Here is an 18,241-nt window from a genome sequence, read left to right on the forward strand (position 1 = left end):
ATCTCACTTACACCAGTGATGAGTCTATATTGTAGTGCCTATGTGAGAGAGACTTTTATTTTTTATAGTGTCTCTTCATCAAGATTTCACAAGATTCCTCTTGGAGTTGGTGCTAAACCATTTGAATAATCTAAGCCTACTTTTAAGGATGAATGGGATTGAGTTGTTTGTTTCTGAATGCTTTGTGTTGCTGGCCTCATGAGCTGAGTGGAGGATGAATGCATGCCATGTTTATCATCAACTGTGTCCTTGCTGTGCACTGCAGGTAGCAGGGCCCTAGCGTGTATCATGTTCATGCTTTAGACACCGTCATATTAATGTTCTGTGTGGATTTTTGAGCAATTTTATGGGGAAAAAACAGAATGTATTCAAACCAAAATATTTTATAAAACAAGCAATGTACAGGATAAACTTTACTGAACATAAATGTTTTTGTTATAGCAATTTGTAGTGGTTGCTAATTTTATCAAACACCTGCATTATGAATTATTACAAACCCACATTTACCAGAAGTGTCACCTTTTTAGCTTAAATGATGGAAGTTTTACTTTTAAAATATTTTCCTATGTTAAGCTTTCTTTCAAGTGGATTTCTACATATTCATGTACAAATTCAGTTTGTATATTAAGCTGTAAATAAATAAAACATTTATTATGATTGAATTGAGTTTTAAATTGAATTGAAGAACATGTTGGATTCCACCAAGTGAGAATCCATTCTATAGAAGAGTCTGATGTTGTTTAGTGAGTGTTCTACTACTGTAGTGAAGACAATGGGAGGTTGCCAAGTCTTCAGGTTTACAACACTTTAAACTGTGGCTGATGTAAGACACTGTAAGGATCAGAGTGCCACACAGGGGAAAGCCCTCACTGTAACACAGGTCTAGCCACTTCCCATTCTACTCCCAAAGCAAACAAACCAACCAACCAACTACAGATGGAATGCAAATACACTAGTCTAACAAACACAGGTCTGCATTCCACTGTCTCTTTTTGAAGGCTTGTCTGCAGTTGTTTTAGATTTAGACTTAAGAAGTTTGTATCCACAGTACTCCAGTTTCCAACTTCTCACTGAATTCTGTATTTTCTGTTCACTGGAAAAGCATGAAGGGCAATGAAACTGAATGGGCACTGCTGAGTATTTACTATTCAGTGGGGTCCCTTTCATTTACTAACAGAAAGAGAGTGAGACAGTCATCATTCCACTAAGACAGAGGGAGAACAACATTCTCAAAGGGGGCCGGGTGATCGTTTCACAGTTCATGCAGATAAGTAAACAACACTCATATCTGTTACATTCTCAACAATTGGCTCTTGCTCACTGACACGCCACAGCTGGGTAAGTCACACAAAATACAGTTTAATACCATGACCTCTTCATATCCACTCGGCACATAAGGAGAGGTACATTACATCAAGTGGTGTACTGCCACCTGGTGGTAGACAGACATATTGCAACTTTAATCTCTACAACATTCCCGTCTGATGACTTATAATGTAAATAATCTTTATCAACAATATCTGATGTACAAAACTGATCGTTTGTTAAATAATTGCCAGGTGTTAAATACTTAATCAATTGTTCATTTGTTAAATAACTGAAATTGTTAAATAATTAAATTGATAAACTGATCATAAACACGCAAAACAAATCACCAAGAAGTTATTATTTTGAAATGTGTTCATTCTTTCCAAACAACAAAACACAAACAAAATACTGGCTTCAAGAAGCAAACTTCTCTTTCCTCCCTGGTTCCACGATTACAAAGTGCCATGACTGAAGTAACAGGTACAGACTAATTATGGCTTTCTTCTCATATATTTAGACAAATGGAATACAAAAAGAATGTTTTATGACATGACAAATTTATAACAGTTAATCAGTGATGAACCATGAATACTACAAGTTAACACTGCTCTTCAGAAACAGTTAAAAATTCATTGTAAAAGATCATTTCAAATTCTTTTAGGGTCCAAATTCAGCTCCTCTTGAAGAAAGAGTCTAAAGTTGCCGTGCCACCTTGTGTCTTTGCCCGCTTGGCCTGTGGTCCTGTCGGGTTCCTGAGTTTGTTCTTTCCTCCAGACAACTGAGGAGTGCCAGACCTCACGAGACCAGTGGAGGATGAGGAGGATGGTGGAGAGGAGAAAGAATTTTGCAGATCCAAAGCAAAGTGATAGTCTGTATGCTCTGGCATCTCCCAGACTGGCACCTCCTGCCCACAGCGCTCACAGGTGTGGAGGTCCTCTTTGGATAGAGTGAGTGCATCTGAAGGATCAGAGGCACAAATGAGCCCTGAGTCACCTTGCTGAAGCTCCTGCGCTGAGGTGCCCATTTCTTTTAAAGATTCTTTCACTGTTGTCTCAGCATAAGAGCCCTCCACATCTTCAACACTGAAATTCAATCCAGAGCCATAAGAAACTGTATTAGACATTGGTACACTTTTCTCCATCGTCTTCCTTTGAAAAAATGTGGAAATGCCAGTCTTAGAATCAGCTAAGGATTTCTCTGAAGAGAGACTGGCTGCGTGCAGAGAGATGCTTTGTTTCGCAGCAGGGGAAACGGATTCAGAAGGGAACAACTGTTGAATCACCCTGCGACCATCATCTTCTTTCTCTTGTTCGATCTCTTGGTTTTCTCTCCTCTTTAATGCGGCCCTCTGGAAGAGGGACTGGATGGCCCCAGGTTTCTGAGAGGTCTGTTTGCTCTTTGAAGCTGATGAGGGCTGGGTAGAGGCTCGTTGTTTCTGTGTTCGAGGAGCTTCACTAGTCAGAAAGCCAGCAACTGACGGACCTGTGGCTGTTTCGGTGAATTTACCAGCTGACAGGTGCAGGCAGGTGAGTGGAGGAGTCCTGTGAACACAACGCACACTTAACGAACTCAACAAAAACATTACCCAGAGTACAACTCCAACGTCCTGATTAAAATACTCAATATTCAAACATGCCAAAAAATTTGCCATTATTTGTTATGGCCGATATGGGAATCCCAAAAGAGGTGATCTACTTGATAAATCAGTGATTAGAAATGGAATATTCCATGTTATATGGTCATGATTAAATCATCCATAAGAACCATTTTTAAAACTGCTGGACTTGCATCTTTCTTTAGATCTCCAAACAAGGTTTAAAACTCTTTTAGGAATGAATGAAAGGCTATTTTAAAAAGTTACCAAGCTGCCTGATGGTTTCCTGCAGTATTAAGGCTCTGAATGAGGGCAAAGCCATCCATGGAGATCTTGGAGGACTCGTATCGAGTCAGAGCACAACAGCGAGAGAAACTGTTGGGTTGCTTGTCCCCAGCCTGACGGACACTGATTGTAAGCAACTTGGCCACTCTACCGTTCTGCAGAGAGGGAAGAGTGACAGAGACAGAACTACAGTGAGAGAGTGTTCAGTTAAACATCAGTTAAAAACCCAGCCATGAAACTTAAACCCAGTTAAACTGTATCTCACCGTCTCTCTATCCTTATTGAGTCTCTCCTCTAGCTCCAGAGCGAGCTGATTAAGCCAGTACTGAACCTGCAGAGACAGAATGTGTTTGGAAGATAAAGTCAGAAAGAGAACAAGAAAAACAGCTGAACAGGAAACTGAGTTATCACATGCATCCTTTTTTGAGATAATTTTTCACACCTTCTCTTTTGTAACCAAAGCCGTCTTTCCAGGAAAGTTTTTGCTGCAGCCGATAGATTTGGGGAGTTGACGAGCTTTTACAGGCTCAAACTCTACACCTCGACACAGGTCAAACAGCCAATGACTGATAAGACATAATGTACATGGTTCGTAATACAAAATACAACACACAGTACTCATCTGAATATGTTTAATGAAAACAGTCAAAGACACTAATTAAAAAAAAAAAGCTGAGTAGAATTGTTTCATTTCGTGAGCACAGCATCATTACCCGGTCTTTTCTCCAAAGTGCTGCTCCAACTGGCCTTTAGTGAATTGTGTCAGATCTCCAATGTTCTCCACCCCCAAGGTCTCAGTGATGGAGGCTCCAAGTTTCCCTCCCAGGTTACGGCTACAAGACAACCACACAGTCACAAAATCATTCAACTTAAACTCTACTCACCAACAAAAACTACAGTATCAGGCACATTTTTACATTAGGAGAACAGTACTCACATTTTGCTGATGGGGAGAGAGCTGAAGAGCTGAGGAACTGAGCCTAATGGCAGAACAGTCTGACGATTGGGTTTGTTCAGACCACACGCAAGCTTAGCCAAAACCTCAAAAAAAAAAAAAAAGTTGCATTTTCTAAGTGATTGCATTGTTAACCATTTTTGTCACTGTATTTTGGGCTTGTTCTCTCTCATTCACTCAAAGCATCATTAGAATACTCCTCACCTTGTTGTGTGAGATCCCTGCAGAGCAGCGGAAACCGGTTTCCCTCTCCACCGCTGCCCTCATCTCCTCCACAATCACAGCTCCTACTGCCAACTGCAGCTCTGCACAGTCTGCAGAGAGGGTCAAGGAGGACAACCACTCCTGCAGACCCTGAGACCGCTGCTCCTCTGGACAGGAGACGCCAGAATGAAACTGGGATGATTAATCTTGAGGCATGCTGAGGAGATGTGGCTACACTAAAGTCTGATCAATGACACATTCAGACTCTAGTTTTACTGGAGCTATGGGGAAATGCTTTAAACCTACAGCTTTATTGGGAATGTTGTGGACAGAGTAAACAGTGCCTTATCTGTGTGAAACAAGAAATATCTAATTCAAATAACATTTCCCTAATACTTCAAAACTAACCTTTATCTGCAGCTCCAGCGTTCCCCTCTTCATAGGTGCAGATTTGGGGATACCCCTGAACATAAGTGGCTTTCAGTAGGTGAGGTTCAACCCTCAGTTCTGCCATATTCTTCAGTCTCTGCTGTACGCTGGCACTGAGATCCATGTAGGCTTCATCAATACTGGCCCTCTCAATCACAGCAAAGCGAGACATCACCTCAATCACCTCCACACTAGCTTCCCTATAACTAGACAGACGAAAAACAGTTAAAACGGGTTAGACCAGTGCAGAGTTTGTGTTTTAACCAATACCACATGGTAAACTTACTGTGTGAGATCTGCCTTCCCGTGTGACTCTCTCACTCTGGCTACCTGGAGGTCAGGACACAATTTCTTGGCGTCATCTGCGAACATGTTCCGTTTGACACCGTATGCCCGAGCCTCATAACTCACCGCGATGACACTTACAGAAAAAGAAACGGTAAGTCATTTGTGGAACAATATTGCACACGTCTGCTAATAGCCAACAGATAAACTATTTAGAGAGGATTTTATCGAAACTCTTTTCTTACCCGCCCCCTTTCCAGGTTTTGTACTGCGCCACTACGCAAGGTTTGTTTTTTAACTCAGGGTTGATCCGTTGTTCAACCTGTACATAGAAACAATCCATATCTACCAGGGCCACAACGCGTTCCTTTCCAAGCTCCATTGCCTGCGCACTTCAGTTCCTGAAGGACCTGGCAAAGAGATTTTTAGAATTTTATTGAGGTAAGAATGATCTTGCGGAAGCACTTCGTAAAGTATTTAAATTATGTAGCTGCAATGTGACTTCCGTCAATCGACAGAAACGTCACCAACCAACCTGGATGATTAGCCATCCTTAACAAGACCGTTAAGCTAACGCTGGCTAGCAGCCAGCTTACTAGTAAATCACATAATTTCGGTGCTTATCTCCAAGGAATTTTAGACGTACCGCATTGTCAAGCACACACAATGTTTGTTACCTAATAAGTAAACAAAAAGTAAATTCTGTTATCTTGTCAGGATCGCCTGTGCAATCAGGTACCTGCAAGCAAAACTGCACAGCAACACAAACGGGCCCTATAATCAGGCTATTCTTAGCTAATTTATAGTACCTTAGATCGTGGTTACAGAGTTACAGTATCTGAGATAAGAGAGCCTTACCTGCATAAAATTTCCACGGACAAGAGAAGACGCACTGTTGCTCAGTTAGCTGTACTAATCATTTGCTTCTAGATGTTGCTGCCTCTTAGTTTCACATCTCATATTTCGCGCATACTTCACTATTACTACGTCATTTCCAGTCAGCCTACACATCGCTGGAACCAAACTACAGCACAGGAGTCTTTTATTTTGACGATTTTACAACAATCGTAAACCGGAAGACGCGTCTATGTGGCTTAAGTAATATGTTAATCATAACGAGTTGAGTCTTGTTTATACGCGTCCACAAGATGACAGTACAGTTTTTTATGTACTCTGAATAATGATTACATTTAAAAGGCATTAGACTTAGAGATGGAATATGGTACAGAGAGAGTGGTTGCGCTGGTAGACATGGACTGCTTTTATGTTCAAGTAGAGCAGCGGATCAACCCACAGCTGAAGAACAAACCATGCGTCGTGGCTCAGTACAAGACTTGGAAGGGGGGCAGGTGGGTTGTCATAGATTTCAGATTTCTGAAAATATTATTATTATTATTATTATTATTTTACTTCAATCAGGGTGATTTGAATGTTACAACCCACCATCGTTGTAAGTTAGGCACATAGCTCTGTTTATATGTTCTCGCATCACTTTTCAGTGTCTTTTCTCTTGATGAAAGCAATCTTTCAGTATTTATATTAATTACTGACTAATTGTTTTAATCTGCGTATCAGCATAATTGCGGTGAGTTATGAGGCTCGGGCATACGGTGTCACGAGGAACATGAAGGCAGATGACGCCAAGAAGTTGTGTTATGACCTCCAGGTAGCCAGAGTGAGAGAATCACACGGGAAGGCAGATCTCACACAGTAAGTTTACCATGTGGTATTGGTTAAAACACAAACTCTGCACTGGTCTAACCCGTTTTAACTGTTTTTCGTCTGTCTAGTTATAGGGAAGCTAGTGTGGAGGTGATTGAGGTGATGTCTCGCTTTGCTGTGATTGAGAGGGCCAGTATTGATGAAGCCTACATGGATCTCAGTGCCAGCGTACAGCAGAGACTGAAGAATATGGCAGAACTGAGGGTTGAACCTCACCTACTGAAAGCCACTTATGTTCAGGGGTATCCCCAAATCTGCACCTATGAAGAGGGGAACGCTGGAGCTGCAGATAAAGGTTAGTTTTGAAGTATTAGGGAAATGTTATTTGAATTAGATATTTCTTGTTTCACACAGATAAGGCACTGTTTACTCTGTCCACAACATTCCCAATAAAGCTGTAGGTTTAAAGCATTTCCCCATAGCTCCAGTAAAACTAGAGTCTGAATGTGTCATTGATCAGACTTTAGTGTAGCCACATCTCCTCAGCATGCCTCAAGATTAATCATCCCAGTTTCATTCTGGCGTCTCCTGTCCAGAGGAGCAGCGGTCTCAGGGTCTGCAGGAGTGGTTGTCCTCCTTGACCCTCTCTGCAGACTGTGCAGAGCTGCAGTTGGCAGTAGGAGCTGTGATTGTGGAGGAGATGAGGGCAGCGGTGGAGAGGGAAACCGGTTTCCGCTGCTCTGCAGGGATCTCACACAACAAGGTGAGGAGTATTCTAATGATGCTTTGAGTGAATGAGAGAGAACAAGCCCAAAATACAGTGACAAAAATGGTTAACAATGCAATCACTTAGAAAATGCAACTTTTTTTTTTTTTTTTGAGGTTTTGGCTAAGCTTGCGTGTGGTCTGAACAAACCCAATCGTCAGACTGTTCTGCCATTAGGCTCAGTTCCTCAGCTCTTCAGCTCTCTCCCCATCAGCAAAATGTGAGTACTATTCTCCTAATGTAAAAATGTGCCTGATACTGTAGTTTTTGTTGGTGAGTAGAGTTTAAGTTGAATGATTTTGTGACTGTGTGGTTGTCTCGTAGCCGTAACCTGGGAGGGAAACTTGGAGCCTCCATCACTGAGACCTTGGGGGTGGAGAACATTGGAGATCTGACACAATTCACTAAAGGCCAGTTGGAGCAGCACTTTGGAGAAAAGACCGGGTAATAACTGATCACAGTTCAGTACGGAGCATTAGTCATCTAAATACAATTACCATACAGCTCTTTCTTGTTATTTTGCTATGACTGGTAGCAAAGGACTAATTGAGATGGCTACTGTGTATTGCACTGTACTTTGCCAGTAATGCAGTTTCTCTTTTTTCAGTCATTGGCTGTTTGACCTGTGTCGTGGTGTAGAGTTTGAGCCTGTAAAAGCTCGTCAACTCCCCAAATCTATCGGCTGCAGCAAAAACTTTCCCGGAAAGTCAGCCTTGGCTACTAAAGAGCAGGTATTAAAAAAGATTTGATAGAATTCCTTGAAGACTTCATTAAACAATCTGACCAGCAAAGAACTGACAAGATAGATATTCTCATCACCTCATCCTTGTGCACCACTTTGATTCACTCTCTGCAGGTTCAGTACTGGCTCCATCAGCTTGCTCTGGAACTAGAGGAGAGACTTATTAAGGATCGAGAGATGGTGAGAGGACACTATTGGAATTCTAAGTGATCCTTAAATGCATTAACTTGCATGTGTTGTATGTGAATGTTATCTCCCCCTTGGGGACATGCTTTATCGAGCATGTTTCCAAGCCATTCCCCTGCCTGGATAAAACAGGAGGGTTGGGACAGGATGACAGAAAGTCTGGCCTTGACAAAAAAAAATAACAAAAAAAACACATCACTTGAACTGAATGTTGTGGGTGTTTGGTCATATACTGTGTGAATTTTGTTTGCTAGATACTAAGAGTTTGACCCTCTATCTATAGAATGACAGAGTGGCGAAACTATTGACAGTTGGCATCCGTCAATTTGGAGACAAGCAACCCAACAGTTTCTCCCGCTGTTGTGCTCTGGCTCGTTATGAGGCCACTAAGATCTCCGCAGATGGCTTTGCCATTATTAAGGGCCTTAATACTGCAGGAAACCATCAGGCGGCATGGTAAGTACTGTTACCGTGATACTTGCATAAGATAAGTTATACTAGTCCTAATTATATTTTATTCTCTGAGGTCATGATGTATAGTAATCTGGCAGCAGATCCATTTTCAGAATAGTAAAATCGGATGACAGGTTACACCAGTGAATGTCTAGAGTCATTCTCATTGCATATTTTAAAAGCTCATTATGCATTTGAAGAGATAATCAGCAAACTGTCATTTTTGCCCCATCTGAACCTGCACTGCCACTCATTAAAAACAGGATTGCTTGAAAAAGGCCATCACATTTCATTTCCAGTTTCTTGATGTTTGATGTATGTTCAGGGTACTACATAGTGTTTCTAATGACAGCAATTGGAAAATAATTAATGTTTTCTACTTACAAATCAGAAGTAGTACAGGTAGCAAAACAACTATCACCGCTTAATTTGTATGTAACTATTGTAATTCCAGTTTGTGTGAGGGCTTACAAATCTGTGTGTTCTTAGGACTCCTGCCCTTACCTGCCTCCACTTGTCAGCTAGTAAGTTTAGCGAAGCACCCACCGCTTTGTCGGGAGGCATTGCCAGTTTTCTGAGGAGTGTTAGCCCTTCCACACAGACCCTTTTACCCTCTACCCAGCTCTCACCCACCCCAAAGAAAAAACAGGCACTTCAGAAACCAGGGCCCATCCTCTCCTTCTTCCAAAAAGCTACGGAGAAGCAGAGCGAAGATAAAGGAACAGATGAAGAAGAAAAGAAAGACTGTGGGATGTTTCTCCATTCTCCCTGCTCTAACTCAGCACTACCCCCTGCTGTGCAGCAAAACACCTCTCACCACACAGCCAGTCCATCCCCAGTGAAATCTTCAGATGAGTCAAAGACTGGGATCACCTCCTTCTTTGAAAGAAAGATGCTGGAGAAAAGTTTACAGCTAGCGCATACTGCCTCCAGCCGTTCTGGACTGACTTTTGGAAAAGACAGTGTAAATAGTATGGTCAGCTCTCATGTTGAAGTTCAAGGTTCTCCACATGACAAAAGCATTGCCGTAAATTATGCTCAGCCATCTGGTGCTGAGCTCCCATCTCCCAAATCTCCAGAGAGGACAGACTTCTGCAGTTTATCCAGAGAGGATCTTCTCCCGTGTGAGCGGTGTGGACAGGAGGTGCCGGTCTGGGAGATGATGGAACACATAGACTATCACTTTGCTTTAGACCTACAGAACTCTTTCTCCTCTCCACCATCCTCCACATCTACCTCTTCTGCCCCCATTGTCCCTATGAGGCCTGGAGCCTCTGAATTATCTGGAAGAAAGAACCGACTCAAAAAGCAAACAGGACCTCAGGCAAAGAGAACTAAGTCACAAGGTAGTACTGCAACCTTGGACTCTTTCTTCAAGAGGAGTTAACACTGAGTGTATTTAATGGTGTGTGCTATCCACATGATCGGTTTTGCACAATGTGCAGTGCATACGTTATTCATTAAGCAGTCATGTTACAGCAGAGTTGTGTATGAGCTATAATTGAGATTCATGTTTGGGGAGGAAAAAAGGGGAAAAGGCATTCTACTGTATATAATTATATTTTTAGGTGTTGATATCATGTTATAAACATATTTGTATTTTAAAATAAATTGAAGTGTTTGTGTATGAAACATCTGAATGATGTTTATTTCTGACTAAAATCAGGAGTTGCCATTGAGTTTAAATCACATCATTTCGAAAAAATCACATTACTTGAAAAAGTAAACAACCAAATCTTACATTTTCCGGTTCATGAATTGGAAACGTCAAAATAAAAGTCCTAATTGGGACGTTCTGGAAAGCATGCAGCATATGCCATTAAATAAGATCTAATAGGGAATCTTAGCCAACTATTTTGACAATGACCAGGTTAAGACATTAGAGGGACTATCTAGTTGGTCTTTAACCACAACAGAGACCAAAATGAGCAACAGTTTATTATTGATGGTATGTAATGAGAGTACAGCATATAAAAATGAAATGTAATGTTGATGCCATATTTCAGAATAATAAATATTTAAATTGAATTGTTTTGAACGCTGCAGCCGTCAAACGTTACCAGATTTCTCTTTATTAACTATATCACAAAACAACAAATACGCAGAAAACATATGCAATATTTGTGTGAATTATCACACCTGATTTCGTGGACCGCGCATTACTGGGCATTAATGAGCATCTTTATTACATGAAAAAAGGGGGAAATAAGGTACTTTTCCTCAAATGGATATGATCTTCCTCTCTAAACCAAGTAAGCATTTACATCGTTGTTTTCTGCGCACTGATTGATATCGAACAGATGCAGTTTGCTCTCATTAAATTTTAATAACTAGGGTAGATGCATCAAGGTGCTTTTGGAGAATTTTGCAATAATAAAAAACCAATAACTTGACAGAAAATGAAGATGTAACCTATATGAGTGCACTGGGCAGGGGAGAGCTACGAATTTGAAGGTGAACGCACTTAGATATAGATTCTGGGGCAAATAGTGATGTGAAAGTTATGAAAGAGGGTGGGACAGAATATTACCTCCTTGATGCATTGCTTGATATGCTAGAGTTTCACTTCCTCCTAACAGTTTTCCTTTATCAATCGTCACTTCCCTCATTCCTAAGAAAACGAAGATGGCGGCTGTTGTAGAGAGGGTAGAGGGAGGCATTGGAGGTCTGGATTCGGATTCGGTGTCACCGAGATTGTCTACCCCACCGCCGGATCAACCTCATCAGAATAATCCACTTTTAGGACTTCCCATCGTGGCTATCGAGACGATCCTCAATTTCTTATCGTACGATGAAATTAGTCTGCTGCGCCTGGTGAGAAGAAACAAAAACAAAGCCTGGGTTTGGCAATGGTTTGCGGGACATGTAAAGGGAGAGTTGTGCACTCAGTCCATCCTGTTTGGTTGGTTGGTCGCGTGTCTAAAACCAAGCTTATACGCGATCAGCTTGTACATTAAAGGACGCAGTATTTTAGCTGTCAAAATATTTTATAGCGTTTCTAGGTGCTTCTCCCTAGAAGCTTGCAGGCTGATAGGGAGTATTTGTCCTTTGATACTGCGGAGGGCCTTCGGACTTGAGGCTAGCAAGCTAGTAATCCCTGCAATCCAGCTAGCTCCGTTTTCCCCCTTACGATTGTCATATCGTTTATCCTGTGCGTTTATTTATGCGCTTTTTCATTTTGGAAGCATGAGCTTCTTGCAGTTGATTTTTTATGTTCGAGATCAAGTGCACTACAACAATTATTTATACTGTCATTAGTGTCTGGGGTAGCTAACGCTAAGTTTATCAGGTCACCCAAATACGTTAATTAAAAAACACATTTAAACGATCCTTGAGAATTCTTTTGATACTCAGCTATGTTGCCTTGAAGTAGGCAGTTGGCTGTTCTGGCTATCTCAGAATTTTTATTTAGTTGATGTAGTTCTCCAAAGACATGTTTCGCGAGTGTGAAACCCACCCCTGTCAACCATCCACTTTAAATCAGTCTGTAAAATTGCACAAACGCGAAGCAATTTAACGGTCTCACTCATTTCTCTGCAAGCCGAAAGTACTTGTGTTGCTTTTCGAGTAATGGTTATGTGATTGCTACTTTGCGAATCTGGAGGTTCGGAGCCTAATAAGTTTGAAATCTTTTCTATGTCTGTCTCTCTTTACACACACGTACATACATACATACATACACACACATATATATCTGCAGGACTACAGAAAGCACTTTCAGTCAAGCCCATTTTATCATAAGGCCTACTCAAGTCTTTTCATATACTGTTTCTTTGTCTGACGTCAATGGATTGGGTTGGTGAATGTGTATGAGGTTAGGGTGTTGAATTGTCACTGATGCTAAATTCAGGTACTGAGCTATGGTAATATTTGTATTCAGAATAACTTAGTTGTTTTAGAGATGTTGCTCCGAAGCGTCCGAGGTTTTACTTCAGTTTTAACGCAGCAATATTTAATGCAGTCATGTATTATATGTTTCCACATGCTTTTCACCGTGTTAACTTCTGAAAGTGAGAGCTGTTAATCATGCATTCCCTCTTTGCTGCTGATGTTACTGCTTCTCATGATAGTTGGGCATCTCTTAATCATTTTGCAAAGTCAAACAAGAGTTCTTTTCCTTTTAGGTGTGCAAGCGTATGGACATGATTTGTCAGCGCATGCTCAATCAAGGATTCCTGAAAGTCGAGCGTTATCACAGCCTTTGCCAGAAACAGGTCAAAGCCCAGCTACCAAGGTAAGGCCACAGAGTGAGGCCCCGCTGTCTGAGTGGAGGTTCAGACTCTCTCACAATGGCAAAATCATTTTAATTCTCTGTGCATTTCTTCAACAAGAAATGGTAACAGTCACATCTTTAACAGTAAACTGAAGCACAAAAGGTTGGAAGACACAGGATAAACAAATGCAGCTAATGAGAAATACTTAAGATAATGCTGAGCTCATGTTCACAGGCAGAATAGTAAAGACAGAGTTCAGTAGAGGACAGAAGAGAGAGAGTAGGACTCATGGCTATGACATTACAGTACAGTAAGCCTTCTCAAACACATCAGATATGTGTTTAGCTCCAAAACCATAGCGTTGTGATTAGTGATGTGCAACGTCTTTTTGTATCTCAATATATAACACAAGATTACACCAGTATTTACTAATGAGCCAGAGTGCACATGCACTAGGAGGAAATCTTTATTGCACCAAATACTTCTTCCTGTCCTGGGTTAGATGAATAATTGAGTGTAAATAATTAGGTTTAGACAGTCACTGTAGTGGATTTAAAAGTTTGTTCACTGAGAGTCACGTTGCAATGAGCCTGAAATCTTTGTAACCCAGTCTGAGTTAGTTCCTCTGTGAGGCAGTGCCTTCAGAGGATTATAACAGTCAGTGCTCTCTAGCCTCTGTGTACCTAAAGCTGAACAGAAACCTACTCAACAGCACTGGTCTGACAACCAAAGACTGATTAAGTGGATTTGTGATGAAGGATTGGTTGCTTTAAAGAACTAATTAATTGTAAATAAATCATTGTTTTTAAAAGTTTAATTAGGTTGTTCCAGGTATACCAGAAATGCTCCTCCAAGTGCAACAACTTGTATGTTTTCCTAAGTCTGCTTCTTTACTTGGTGTATATTTTGTACCCATGGGCTGAATTACTTCCTTAAGACTTAATTTGTGGCTATACTTTGAAGAACATATGCTTTCTCAAGCCTATTTTTGCCATGATACACTTTAAAGCATTTTCTTGTGTCTCTGTCTTGTTTGGTCATGTGTTTGCACAATCTAAATTTGTGTTGTGTCGTCTGTCCGTCAGGCGGGAGTCGGAGCGGAGAAACCATTCCCTGGCTCGCCATGCGGACATCCTGGCTGCCGTGGAAACACGCCTCTCACTCTTAAACATGACCTTCATGAAATACGTGGACTCCAACCTGTGCTGCTTCATCCCTGGCAAGGTGCAGAAATGCTTACCTCACATCGTCAAACAGATTTGTCCAGTCACGAGTACAGCCTGAAAATATGAGTCGGTTTCATTATGACGGTGTATGTGAATGTTTCCATTTTACCTGTCATTGATGAAATTTGTCACAAATGAGAGCTGCGAAGTTGTGAAAGTTTTTCTCATGCCTTGTGCTTAAAATACAGCTATAACATCTTATACAATGTATCTTATACAAATCATTTCATCACCTACATATCATATACTTTACATGTCATGAATTTATGTAATGACTCTCAATAGCCCATGTTAGTTCTAGACTATCATTGTCTTTAGCCACAGGGGGGCACACTTTAGTTTTTCCAGGTGACCACTAATGAAACTGCTGAGCTTGCAGTTTATTCAGTTTGTCTAGCAGTGTTTAGTCAGACGTAATAAGGTAATTGTTTCAGTAACTGATCTGGTGGTGGATCTGCTGACCAGTTAGTGGATCTCCAGTGGACTTACTGCCCTTTGTTTAAACCCTGTATGTCTGATGCGTAATTCTCCTCCCTCCTCAGGTGATTGATGAGATTTACCGTGTGCTGCGTTACGTCAACTCCACCCGTGCCCCACAGAGGGCGCATGAGGTCCTGCAGGAGCTAAGGGACATCTCCTCCATGGCCATGGAGTACTTTGATGAAAAGATTGTCCCCATCCTTAAGAAAAAGCTTCCGGGTGCTGATCTCTCCGGTCGTCTCATAGGATCTGCCCCAGGTGCCGACTCAAGCTTACAGTTTCTGTAAAACGTAAAAATGCATGCAGTTGTTTAAAGTAAATAACGGACCAGTCCAGACATGTTTAGCATAGCGTTCAAGAGGTCTCTCTGCCTTCTTCCAGTGGCAGGTCCATCAACTTCCCTCACCACCATGTCCCTACTGGCTAAAAACACGCCGTCACGTTCAGAGATGACAAAAGTGCAGCAGCAGGTGAAAGTGAATGGGGCGTCCATGACGGCTCTGCGGCGGGAGATGCAGGAGGTGCGCGTGAAGCAGCTGGAACAGCAGAAGCAGCTGCAGGACCAAGAGCAGAAGCTCTTGGAGCAGTCGCAGGTTATTGGGGAGCAGAACGCCCGGCTGGCCGAGCTGGAGCACAAGCTGCGAGAACTGATGGACAGTGCTGTCGGCAGCAGGCCCGGCTCCGCCCAGGCCGTGCCCTCCACCTCGGCCACCGCCGTAGCTGTTGCGGCGGCTTCGGCGTCTGCCGACGTACCTGCGTCCGCTAGCGTGACAGCGCAAGGGCCCGAGGATGAGCACAGTGCTTCTCTTAAACGCCCCAGGAAGTCTTTGGACCTCCCGCGTCAGTCCAAACGCCTGCGTAGCAAGAAATAGAGGAACTGGTCATGTATCTTTTTTTTCCGGCATTGTTTTTTGTTTTGTTTCGTTTTGTTTTTTTCCTCCCGTTCGTTTTGGCATCCTTCCATCTCCTGCAATGACAAGAGTGTCATGTGGAAAGGAAGGATGCTTAAGATTACGATGGTATCTGTTTGCTTTTAATGTATGTTAAACACCAGTATGTCTGTTCATATCAGCATCACACACATCTCCACTAATCCCCCTCCATCACCCCCACTCCAGTTCATGGCATGTCTTTGGGTAAATCCAGGCTTTGACTTAGAATTAGGGCTGTCTTCCTTAATGTACGTTCACTCAAGGCAATGCGTAAAGTCACATTGTGAATGAGGAAAGAATAACTGGTCTGGGCCATATGCAGGCTCCAGGGGAACATGTATGGTCTCTCTTCCTAATGTGAAGTGAGCCAGTAGAAGAAAAGGCGAACAAACATTGCAGTGTATTTGGAAATGGCTGTCAGCTAACAGAAAACATGCCAGTTGTTGGCACCAGATTAGCAGCTGTTAAATGAGTGAATGAGCATGTTTATCATACAGTTTAATGAAAAATATTCAAGAAAAAAAATCCCTTGCTTAAAATGGAGAAGGCATGATGCCAAATCCTCAGACTGATAAATTTATTTAGTATGAAAGACGTGAATTATAAAAGCAAATTTGGGCTTGTTTGTTTCAAAGATATTTTGGGGATTTGAGACAGGCCTGAACAGCGCTGGGAGGGAAATAAAAATGACGGTGACTCTCTGAGCTGAATTTCAGTAGATGTGAAGATACTGTACAGCTTGGCACATTTCCGTAATTTTACATGATAGATGCCGTGTGGTGGGTATACAGTTCTTCACAAATAGACCTGTGTCAGTGCAATATGTTTTGTCGAAAGCTTTGTAAATTATTGTTCAAAACATCTAGTTCATGTTTATACTTTCTCTTTGCCACTGAAACATTTTTTGTTCTTGCCAATTGTGGTTTTGATGAGGTTCATGAACATCATCATCATCCTCATCCTCATCCTGAACAGTTCAGTAACTGGGCTTGGGACTGGATCCTAGATGATTTGGCTGTGAGGTGGCCAGCAGCCGTGAATTTCCTGTGGTTTCCATTGTAAGTGAACCTTGTATTAAATCTCTTTAGGAGGTTTAATTGAAATACAATCATTTTTTTTTACCACATACTAGATCTAAAATCAAGTTGTTTGGTATGACTTAACCTTGAAAAACTCTATCGCCGGAGTGGAAAGCTACTTCCCTCCCTGACAACGGATGGTCTAGCATATAAAGCACAGGTGTACTTTGTGTTATGTAAATAGGGATATTAGGATGGGTCGGATAATATAAATTTATATTAGTTTTGTTTTGGATGTAGCATAAATGCCATAAAACACTGCACCCCCCTTAGTACAACCATTTGGGCTCTGACTGTCCTTGGGTTTTGAAAAAAAAGGAGAACTGCATCAGGGTTAATGTGTTGCAGTGTCATCACTCTATGTATGAGCTATTTTTTCTAGAATTTTCTTTTTCATGTAGGTTATACATCTGCCACCCACCCCTGCTTACACAGAGACATCCTTCAAACTCACGTGGAAATCTTGATTTGTCTCATGACTGCTTTGAATGTTTTAATGAGCCCTGACAGAATAGTAATTGCTTATATGAAAAACATTTGCAACAGTGAGTTAGGGGGTATCTGATGGCATAGACTTATCATTTCTTGCTAATCAAACAATTAGTTACTAAACTACTGCAAGAGGATGCTGGATTTTATACAACAAATCCCAAGTTTTCTTTTTCAGCTCCCACTGAGGGTTCTTGTCTTAGTTGTGTGCATTTGGATTTTCTTCCATGTAAACACCAAGATGCATTCAATTTAGGAATATATATATATATGTGTGTGTGTGTGTATATATATATATATATATATATATATATATATATATATATATATATATATATACATATATATATATATATATATATATATATATATATATATATATATATATATATGAGAAATTGCCAAATCACTGCTGTGTAACCAGAGGTCGCTGAAAGGTTAAAATAGGCTACCTGTGTTGAAGATGAGGGAGCGAAGAGGAATGATTTCAGGTTCCTGTGTTTCTTGATGGAAAAGAAAATTGCACGGAGGTGTTACTCTTGCATAAGGGACCTAAAAGAGACATATTTGTGCACACTTTTTTTCTTTCTTGCCTTGTTAGGCAGTCTTGTGAACCTGTCTTTTTTGGGGAGGCGAGGGACGGGGGTCCATTGTTTAAGATGATCTTTACCCACACACAGCCTGTTTGCTGGTCTGCATCATCATTAGTGAGCTATGTTGTCATAGCAACAGTGTTGGGATGTGCTGAGTCTGGTTTGTAGGCTAAATCTACATTGGCATGTATGTGGCTCATACTGTCCTTGGTTCACTTTGGAAGAGCAGTGAATCTCAGAGGAGCCGAGTTTGGACTTTTCTGTGTATATAACTGCCACAGGCAAAGACACACAGAAATATGATAACTTGTGATTTACTGAGAGACTGTGTCTCTGTTTGGAAATGGCTGTACTGTAAA

At 41.4% G+C, this 18,241-nt stretch overlaps 3 protein-coding genes across 4 annotated transcripts; 2 read left to right on the top strand and 1 right to left on the bottom strand.

Moving 5' to 3' along the window:
- Positions 1–1,978: 1,978 nt before the first annotated feature.
- LOC115810697 (DNA polymerase eta-like) lies at positions 1,979–5,442 on the bottom strand. The gene is made up of 11 exons (XM_030772691.1): positions 5,306–5,442; positions 5,062–5,196; positions 4,755–4,981; positions 4,347–4,513; positions 4,125–4,228; positions 3,901–4,020; positions 3,630–3,753; positions 3,453–3,518; positions 3,170–3,342; positions 2,440–2,849; positions 1,979–2,382 (listed from the first exon to the last, which is right to left on the bottom strand). The coding sequence occupies exons 1-11, from the start codon at positions 5,440–5,442 to the stop codon at positions 1,979–1,981; spliced, it is 2,067 nt and encodes a 688-aa protein (XP_030628551.1).
- Positions 5,443–6,272: 830 nt separating this feature from the next.
- Positions 6,273–10,389, top strand: LOC115810019 (DNA polymerase eta-like). The gene is made up of 10 exons (XM_030771918.1): positions 6,273–6,409; positions 6,636–6,770; positions 6,851–7,077; positions 7,319–7,485; positions 7,605–7,708; positions 7,813–7,932; positions 8,096–8,219; positions 8,345–8,410; positions 8,700–8,872; positions 9,359–10,389. Exons 1-10 carry the CDS (start codon positions 6,273–6,275, stop codon positions 10,254–10,256), a joined length of 2,151 nt encoding a protein of 716 aa, XP_030627778.1. The 3' UTR covers positions 10,257–10,389.
- Positions 10,390–11,494: 1,105 nt separating this feature from the next.
- On the top strand, positions 11,495–17,528 carry fbxo28 (F-box protein 28). Of its 2 annotated transcripts, XM_030771409.1 has the most exons (6): positions 11,495–11,683; positions 12,994–13,103; positions 14,169–14,307; positions 14,852–15,047; positions 15,171–15,481; positions 15,578–17,528. In XM_030771409.1, exons 1-6 carry the CDS (start codon positions 11,495–11,497, stop codon positions 15,659–15,661), a joined length of 1,029 nt encoding a protein of 342 aa, XP_030627269.1. In that variant the 3' UTR covers positions 15,662–17,528. The 2 variants fall into 2 exon arrangements, with proteins under 2 accessions (XP_030627269.1, XP_030627267.1); XM_030771407.1 differs by having other exon boundaries at positions 15,171–17,528.
- The last annotated feature ends 713 nt before the right edge of the window (positions 17,529–18,241 follow it).

This window comes from Chanos chanos, chromosome 4 (assembly GCF_902362185.1).
Source record: "Chanos chanos chromosome 4, fChaCha1.1, whole genome shotgun sequence".
Classification (NCBI taxonomy): domain Eukaryota; kingdom Metazoa; phylum Chordata; class Actinopteri; order Gonorynchiformes; family Chanidae; genus Chanos; species Chanos chanos.

Coding starts and splice junctions, on each gene's coding strand:
- LOC115810019 (XM_030771918.1), top strand. CDS start 6,273: ATGGAATATGGTACAGAGAGAGTGGTTGCGCTGGTAGACATGGACTGC. Junction 7,078..7,318: donor CGCTGGAGCTGCAGATAAAG/GTTAGTTTTGAA, acceptor TCTCCTGTCCAG/AGGAGCAGCGGTCTCAGGGT. Junction 7,709..7,812: donor TCTCTCCCCATCAGCAAAAT/GTGAGTACTATT, acceptor GTTGTCTCGTAG/CCGTAACCTGGGAGGGAAAC.
- fbxo28 (XM_030771407.1), top strand. CDS start 11,495: ATGGCGGCTGTTGTAGAGAGGGTAGAGGGAGGCATTGGAGGTCTGGAT. Junction 13,104..14,168: donor GTCAAAGCCCAGCTACCAAG/GTAAGGCCACAG, acceptor TCTGTCCGTCAG/GCGGGAGTCGGAGCGGAGAA. Junction 15,048..15,170: donor TCTCATAGGATCTGCCCCAG/GTGCCGACTCAA, acceptor GCCTTCTTCCAG/TGGCAGGTCCATCAACTTCC.
- LOC115810697 (XM_030772691.1), bottom strand. CDS start 5,442: ATGGAGCTTGGAAAGGAACGCGTTGTGGCCCTGGTAGATATGGATTGT. Junction 4,229..4,346: donor CAGGGATCTCACACAACAAG/GTGAGGAGTATT, acceptor TTTTTTTTTGAG/GTTTTGGCTAAGCTTGCGTG. Junction 3,754..3,900: donor CACTTTGGAGAAAAGACCGG/GTAATGATGCTG, acceptor ATGTCTTATCAG/TCATTGGCTGTTTGACCTGT.